General features: G+C 34.8%; 1 protein-coding gene across 3 annotated transcripts; it reads left to right on the forward strand.

Moving 5' to 3' along the window:
* The first annotated feature begins 701 nt into the window (after positions 1-701).
* LOC145627125 (uncharacterized) lies at positions 702-5136 on the forward strand. 3 transcript variants are annotated; one of them, XM_081679523.1, is made up of 7 exons: positions 702-872; positions 962-1311; positions 4086-4277; positions 4373-4489; positions 4587-4668; positions 4759-4860; positions 4945-5136. In XM_081679523.1, the coding sequence occupies exons 3-7, from the start codon at positions 4195-4197 to the stop codon at positions 5044-5046; spliced, it is 486 nt and encodes a 161-aa protein (XP_081535649.1). In that variant the 5' UTR covers positions 702-872; positions 962-1311; positions 4086-4194; the 3' UTR covers positions 5047-5136. The 3 variants fall into 3 exon arrangements, with proteins under 3 accessions (XP_081535649.1, XP_081535648.1, XP_081535650.1); XM_081679522.1 differs by lacking the exons at positions 702-872; positions 962-1311 and adding an exon at positions 3493-3975; XM_081679524.1 differs by lacking the exons at positions 702-872; positions 962-1311; positions 4373-4489 and adding an exon at positions 3494-3975.
* The last annotated feature ends 3926 nt before the right edge of the window (positions 5137-9062 follow it).

Below are 9062 nucleotides of genomic sequence, written 5' to 3' on the forward strand. Positions count from 1 at the left end.
GAGACATTTTTAGGTGTCTACAGACTTGCCTACTGGTGAGAGGGAACCCGCTTATGGAAAACAAATTGGTTCATGTGCTAAGAGATTAGACATCACTGTGAATGAGTATGCAAAAATAGATAAAGTGGACCGGGAAAATATATGGGAGGAGACATAGGTATAAACTATTCACTTACTAGTTACTCATGTTGCTATTCAAAAAATTAGTTAACTTTTTTTTTAATCCACAACGAATGTTCAACATTGAGGATCCAAGTGGAGAAAGGCAAAAAAGGTTTCATAGTGTTGTGGCTTCGCGATTCAGTTGTCACAAGTCGAATTTAAGGGCACGATTCATCACTTTTAAAAACCCATACCCGACCACTTCTCCTAAAGCAAATATGAAGCCATGGGAAGTGAATGAAGGTTACTTTATAGAAGAGAAATGGAAGAGATTCGAAATATATAGTAAATTAGCAGAATTCAAGGTAACTACATATTCACATGCATTGTTAATTAATCAAACAAAAACTGATTGTGAAGAATATGATAATGTTTAACTCTCTTTTCTTTTTTTTTTTTAAATAAAAAACATGAAAAGAGTGAAAAGGGGAAGGAAAATGCAAAGCTAAACAAATGTCGCCATCACTTGGGTCGAAACAGTGTCAAAGAGCTCGGATAATTTGGAAAAAGCAAAAAGACTTGAAAATAGATATACTGCTCTCGCAGAATCTTTAACTACTGGCAACACTTCCCAGAGCAGTACATCAACTGGTTCTATTTTTTATCGTCGAGCTCTTGAGTGGGTTTTAGCTCATGAAAAGTGGTTGCCAGATGGAACATGGGGCATCGACCCAAAAGATGCGGAGACTATTCGAATTGCCAATATAGTTGTATGTCATAGTTTATCAAAACAAAGAAATCTACTAACATTACATATTTTTGGTCATCTAATTAACTTTTTCTATGTTTTGTCAAACAGGAATAGAATCTGCAATAACAAGCAAAAGAATTTGAGGAAGGAGAGTGTAAACAATCAGAGCGAGGCGTTGATGCCCTTACTTTGGCATTTGGGAAAAAGGACCATCGTGGATTGGTGAAAGGACTTGGTGGATGTGGGATTGGTGTCGGCTATAGAAAAGCATTTGGCCCGGTAAAAGGTAAAAACATGTCTAAAAGTGGTTGCTCATTACAAGAATTAGATGAATTTAAAGAGAACTTAACCTAGGAATTTAAAGAAAAATTAAAAGAAGGCATTTGCAAGTAAATGATGCTCAACATTCCCCATCTTCCTGAAACAATCCAACGGAGCTAAGTCCTCGCTTGTTAGAGGTAAACCTTTATTTGACTGAGATTGAACTCTTAATTATTATCATATGAGATGAATGCAGAATTGTTAATCAGAACTGAATTCAAAGTCGAATTTCAGAACTGAATGCAGAATTGATAATCAGAACTGAATTCAAAGCCGAATTTCAGAACTGAATTTCAGAACTGAATTCAGAACTGAATTTAGAGCCGACTTTCAGAACTGAATTCAAAGCTGAAAATCAGACCTGAATTCAGAGCTGAAAATCAGACCTAAATTCAGAGCTGAAAATCAGACCTGAATTCAGAGCTGAAAATCAGACCTGAATTCAGAGCTGAAAATCAGACCTGAATTCAGAGCTGAAAATCAGACCTGAATTCAGAGCTGAAAATCAGACCTGAATTCAAAGCTGAAAATCAGACCTGAATCCAGAGCTGAAAATCAGACCTGAAAATCAGAACGTAATTCAGAGCTGACTTTCAGAACTGAGTTAGGATGGATAGTTTGTTTAGCGTTGTTTAGTCTTCTTAATTTTAGATTTTTGAAGTTGGTTGGTATTGTTTGTAGAATTTGCTGTTGGAGTGGTATTCTTTTTCTTGCTATTTGATGTATTTATTGAAGATAAAAGTTAGTATTGACCTTTTGTTGTTCATACAATGGATTGTATCTAAGCTTCTTAATTTTGTATCTAAGCTTTTTCATTCATATATGTGAGAATTTAACTTGACATATATTAAAACAGCAAAATGATTTATGATTTCACTCATTCTCAAAGTACATTTATATGCTGACCTTTAGTATGACACCATTTGCCATCATATGTGCCAAAGCTTTAATATATGTGCCCTTCTTCGGGTTCTTGCTGGAATGATGCTATTTAGCCAAATCTGATACAGATGTGCTCCTTGTGGCTTTTTTTTCTACGGTTAACATATTACCATTTAAGTCATCTTAGTGACCTCTTGTGTGTAGTTGTGCACTTGATGATCTTGGATGAAATGGCACAGGTTGTAGCGTATCTGTGTGATTGATATATTTTGGAGATAGGTTTACATGCTGACCAGATAGCTGCGCTGGGCCTCATTTCTGTCAATTGCTCTTACAGTTTGTATAAAAGTTTCTAGGCCACATCCTTGCCATCATCTGATCTTGAAAAGCGACACAAAAGCCATTTTCTTGATTGAAACATATCTTTAAAACTAATCTCTTCATACTCTCACTCTTTAAAAGTTAGTATTGACCTTTTGTTGCTGCCATTTGCTTGATGGAAATGTGGGAACCGAATGCTAATAGCTTTATAGTTTTCCTAAGTAGCTTCAAAATCAGGGAGCTCTTTCCACTTAAGTAGGACCTCCACCCCTGTAGTATCCCCTTCTCTCTTCTGTCTGACCTCAAGCGCATCCTCTAGCTCGACCAGCAGCTGCAAGTCAGCAGTGAGCTGATGTGGAAGAGTGGGGTTGACGGGTAAGCTACCAACATCTCCCTTCAGTTGGGATACATGGAAAACTGGGTGAACTCGGCTCCCCTCAGGTAACAATCAGCACTAACCTTCATCAACTGCTGTGCCCTATTCAAATTAATAATAATAAGAATAATGAAAATAAAAAGCTGCATTAAACTCTAATAATTGTTAGATAAAAGAAAGCTGTAGCTAGCGGCATATCTTTGTATTCACATACCAACATATAAACACATGGGTTTTGACTTTATATAGGGGAAAATATATGGATTGATGAGGTTGTATTGAGTTAGTTAAGGATACAAATATGATTCTGTCAGTTATTTACCTCCCTTGGAGAATATACAACAATTTACCCACATATAAAATTCTCAGGGTACTTCATGTATTCTACAATATTGCAGGATAACAGGGTGAATTGGCATTCTACTCCTTTCGAAACTAGGCTGGAGAGAGCTTTGAACAAAAGTGCTGCTGAGAGTCATGCTAGATGTCGTGTGTGTTTATAGAGGGTGTTATGGTTTCCTTATTATTGGGACGGGAAAGTATATGTGAAATACTGATATCCTTGAAAATGTGTTGATTTTCTTCATTCGTTCCTCTTGCTTTGTGATATATATATATATATATATATATATATATATATATATATATATATACATCATACTGTGAATTTTGCTGAGGTTGTCATTTACCACTGTCTGTGTGTGTGTGTGTGTGGAGTGGTAAATAGGCCTATAGCTGGTTGTAATTCTTCATTGGTTTGTTAATATAGCCAATAATTTAGTGTCTTGTTTAATCATTTTTTGTACAAAGAATCTTACCTGCTTTTATTTCTCATACTTATTAGTTGTTAACTGTATAGATTATGCTTTCATGTTTCTTATGACATGATCAATTATGTAGGTCCCAACTAAATGTTGTCTTGCTTTAGTTGATGAGTTCAGTGGGAACTCAGTGATTGTGGCCGATGGAACGGCAGAACCTTGTCATAGTGGAGTGATTCATAACAAGAAAATGAACCGTGACATCTATAGAGTTAGTGTTGACCATGTTTTTTACAATGATTATTCTCACCTAAATCTCCTAGAAGAGACTGATGGCGGTATCACTAAGTTGGGTGAGGCGAAAGGTTATTTTTTGGGGTGGCCGGCAGATTTAGTGATGATGTCTCTGAATTACTACGAGGAGCATGGACGAATATTTCATTAATCCATGTCTACATATTGTAAATACTAACATTCATTTAAGTTATTTGAATTTGTTTCACTATGAAATATATTTTATTAATTAGATCCATTTATTATAATAATTATTTATTTTTTCTGTAAAATGCAGGTACTTAATTGAAGACCATATCTCATTATTTCAGAAGACTAAAATCAAATTCTTGTGCCCCCAAAAAATTTCTGCAGCTGAAATCAAGAAAGATTTTCTTGAAGTCCAAATGTATTTGAAAAATGCTTTTCTTACTGAATTAAGGAAAAAGGATGCACAATGCAAATTCATTTTGGCTCCATATATGGAAGCGTATGTACTACTGTTCCTTGAAATCTTTACTTTTTCATAATTTTATTATTTTAATTATGTGAATAATACAAACATGCAAGTTTATTGAAATGTAGGAATCATTGGGTACTCTATGTGATTGATTTGCGTATGAGTCTTGTGTATGAGTTTGATTCCGTTATTCAATCACCTCCTAACGCTCGAAACTCAGAGTTGTCCAAAGTAATGAAGATGTTAGTACACAACATTCCTAGTACTACGTATTCATATGCATGTGATTAAAAGTTATTTTTCATTCGTTTAATCTAATGATTTTTATGATTTTTTTAGACCTTACAATGTATATAGGTCACACCTTAAAGGAAATGCTTTCAAAACGAGTAAGCCACAATTACTACACATAAGAATGGAGGTAAGCGTACATTTTTTGCTTTTTCGTTCTTTTAGTAATGAAAGTATTATTTAATATATTAAATAATTGTACTATGTTCATTTGAATTAGTGTGCTCAACAATGTGGTGGTACCGAATGTGCTTATTATGTGATGAGATATATGTATGAGATAGTATCTTTCCATAGCGATTGCAAGGGTAATTTGAAAGAGGTTAGTGATGAGATATATTACGAGTTTTGGTTGATGTTTTATTTTTATAAAGTATAATATATATACACGTATTTTTTTTTTCAGGAGTATTTGGCAAGACTTGCAGCCTACAACGATGTAGAATTGGATGAGATTCGAGAACAATGGGCTAAGTTTTTTAGGCTTAATTTTTTGTTGAAAGACTAGTTATCTTATTAATCGATGTTATGATTTATCGCATTTAACTTAATAAAATGATATAACACATTTTATATATCTACTTTAATTTTTTTGGCCTATTGGTTATTGTTATTACATTTCTAAATTATAAATCAATGCTTTTGTATTTAAAGTTTAATTGTTTTTTTTTGGAAATCAAAGTATAATTAATTTTTTTTCTATTGTATGGTTATGGATGAATAATTCGAGTTGTGTGGAACTATTTAGAGTGTTTGTATTGTATGGAAGTATGGAAGTATTCGTAGTACGTGTTTTGTTGGTTGAATTGTAACATGTTATAACCCATTTGACGATGGGTCATTTGGTAGAGTATACTACCATTTTTGTATTCAAATCAAATATATATTTTTTTTAAAAAAATTATTAGTAACTGGCGTAATCTAGTGCTAGTTACTAATAGTATTTTTTTAAAAAATATATTCGTAACCAGCGTTATGATTTGCCAGTTATTAATAATACCCTTATTGTAACCGACGTAACTTAATGCCAGTTACAAATAGTGTACTTTTTTACTTGGAAAATAGACTTTTTGCAACTGGCGTTGGGTTATGCTAGTTACGAATAATACCCTTATTGTAACTGACGTAACTTAATGCCAGTTACAAATAGTGCGATTTCTTACTTGGAAAATATACTTTTTGTAACTGGCGTTGGGTTATGCCAGTTACAAATAATACATTATTTGTAACTAACATGAGCCGGTTACGAATAATTTTCACTAGTTGTAACGGTGGCATTCGCAACCAACAATGCCAGTTACAAAAAGTCAATTTCGCCAATTACAAATAACACTTTTTCTACTAGTGATTATTTGGCACTGCACTACATACTTAGACTAGTATACAATGAAACAATCTTCTACCAAAAGAGGTATATATATGGTATAATAACTTGATTTAATCAAAGGTAGGCTCCAATGATTAAATTTGTAACAAAACATATATACTCCATAGCAAAAACAATAGTTAGAGTAAAATGCATTTTAGGGGACTCACCTTCCATACTTTTTATCGTTTGGGGACTAACCTTTCACTTTTCATCATTTGGGGATTGCCGGTAGGTATTAAAAATTTTCCAGTGAAGTAATTTTTTTTTTCCTTTTTTTTTGTACAACTAAATAAAAATAATGACACATACTCCTCCTCTTATTAAAATAAAACACTGCTAATTAAAATAATCTAGATTAGACTAAAGTCAAGCAACTTGCAACTTGTAGTCATGTATTTTCTCAAATGAGCACTGCTTCCATAGTAGACGAAAAAGCTTCTCCAACACTCTTCAAAAATCATCCATTACTCTTGATCAGTACAGGTATATATTGTATCTAAATGGTATTTCACAAGCTGAATCAATTTCAGCCCCTCCATTAAAAAAGGTTAGAGGTAGACCACAAAAGGCAAGGAAAAAACAGATTGGAGAAGTTACTAGCTGTTTGGGTCCAATTTAGCCTAATTGGGCCTGGTCCATAAATGATTCAATTAAAGCCCAAGGTCAAGGGTCCAAATCTCCAATCCATGCCAAGTCAAGTCATAGGCCCAGTCAACGTGGTCAGCCCACTTGACCTCAAGCCCACTTCTCCTCATTATGCTAAGGTATAAAAGCCACCGATTGTACCATTTCACATTCATTCACATAAGCCACAAGCAATTAATCCTCTTGCATAGCTTTCTCTCTCTACACATTGTACTGACTTCGGCATCGGAGGGGCCTTCCTCGGCACAACCCCCGAGGCTAGTTTACGTGTGTTTGTTGTGCAGGAAACCCTTGGCCCAACATTACTTGGACCGAGCCCAGTCTTCAGCCACCTCAAAAGGACCTTGCCGAAGGTCCCATTGTTTTACCCGAAACACTAGCAATGGTAAAATGAGGAATACTGGCATGATTATGAAATGTTGTGTATGTGGAGAGCAAGGGCATAACAAAAGAAGTTGAAGCTTAAGAGACAAATTACCAAGTTCAACTCAACCACTCACGCAACTTCAAAAGAAAGAAAAGAAACAAGGCCCCTACCCCCTCGCTGTCACCCCCCCTCCCTTGTCCTGTTTCCGATTGCTGCGCTTGTTGCCCTTCCGCCTCTCTTTTCCAATTTCCGACCATCCCCCACCCCTGCAACGCTTCTTTTCCTTAGCCCTCCTTACCCCTTCTTGTAGCCCTCAAACAGATTATCAGTTTCCGACCACTCCCCTCCCTACCCCCACTTCCATTATTTCCGGCAGCCCTTTCCTTGACAACCTCCCTTTACTTCTCATCATTTCCCCCGAACACCTTGAAACCCTTCCCCTTTCCCTTGAATCTTGATTTTCTGCCACCCCGCAAATAAATTGTCAATTTGAGGCCAAATTTCATCCCACCCACGCATATCTCACCCTCGAAATCCCTCCCACCCTCCTTCGACCCCCTCAAAAACCAGAACCTTTCCCTTCTTTTCCTCAATTGAAGAAGTTATTAATGTTTCTTTTTGAGGGTCGCGGAATTGCGGAGCGATTGAGGGCTTGTGTTGGATTCGACGGGGTGGAGGCGGTTTCAAATGGGGTTGGGTTGGTTTAGGGATGCGTGAGGGCTGTTGTAAGGGATTTTTGAGGTGGATTGAGGTGTTGTGGTGGGGGGACGGTGGTGAAGATGGCGGCAATGCTGATGGTGCATGCATAGAAAAAAAAAAATTAAAGGTCATGTGACCGGCACGTGGGTGGTCAACGCCGGAAAAGTGAGTCAACGGCCAGATTCCGGCAAGTGGTAGTCCTTTACAACATTTTTTTTAAAAAGAGGTAGTCATTTACAACAATTTTTTTAAAATGTAGTTTTTCACAAAAAGTTGTATATAAAAGGTAGTTTTTCACAAAAAAATCATTTTATATTATTAATGGTCGGTTTTGTATATACTAGCTTAAATGTTAAGGATCAGAATATAATTATTAAATAATTACCAAACCATGACACCATCTTGAAGATGGATATGAACAAATATCGAATCATTGTCTATATTGATAAAGCATTATTGTTAAGGATTGTTATATCAAGTAATAATTGGTATATGCCAAGATTATATATAGGATGCTCCTAAAGAGTAAAATATGTTTGATCAATTAACATACATCAAGATTGTAATTAATATTTTAGAATAAGTTATCATCAAATAAAGTATAATTAGTTAATTGTATGTCTTGCTGAAAAACGAATGTTGACATTCTTATATCACATCATATACATGGACATACATAAGCAATTTGTATAAAGTGATCACTGATTTTGTTAGAATAATGAAAAGTTAGACTTGTAAAAATCATTGGATGTGGTAAGCTAGGCCATCCAGGTTTAAAGTACCCATGGTGAAATTTCTTTGATTTAATCTACAGAAATAATGTGCTGATTTTATTTCATGTCACATGTATAAAATGAATTGAAAGGCAAGACATAACATAGGGATTGAAAAGTATGTGAATAATTTTTTTTAGTTAAATTTGAAATTTATCAAGGTATAAATATTGGAATGAACAACTTTGTATGAAAACAAGTAATATGTGACCAGAAGTTCACCACGATAGCTTATATGTAGCCAAGAACGAATTAGATGACTTAAACATCACCATATATAGTGGTACATGTTGCATACAAGTAATTTTATTAGTAAAATTATCTCTTGATTGGGGCTATCGTATGTCAGCACATAAGAAATACAAATAAGAAAGAGACAACTGCACAATTCATGACTCCCCATTGATATTGATCTCCAGAAGAGAATACAATTGTGAAATATTTATCAAAATTACATTTGAAAATTACATTATTCCCTAGAAGTGATAAAAAATTGTTAATTATGGTTTTCTAAAGGATGAAATTTGTTGCACATGAAATTATATTGTAAGTTGGTTAAGAATTTGACATATCTATATTTGAAATATTTTACCAACTTAGGGGGAGAAGAACTATAATATAAGTTGGCAAAATTTGAAATTATTACTTGATCCCCATAATTGGTAATTTGA

This window comes from Chenopodium album, chromosome 4, assembly GCF_948465745.1.
Source record: "Chenopodium album chromosome 4, dcCheAlbu1.1, whole genome shotgun sequence".
Lineage (NCBI taxonomy): Eukaryota > Viridiplantae > Streptophyta > Magnoliopsida > Caryophyllales > Amaranthaceae > Chenopodium > Chenopodium album.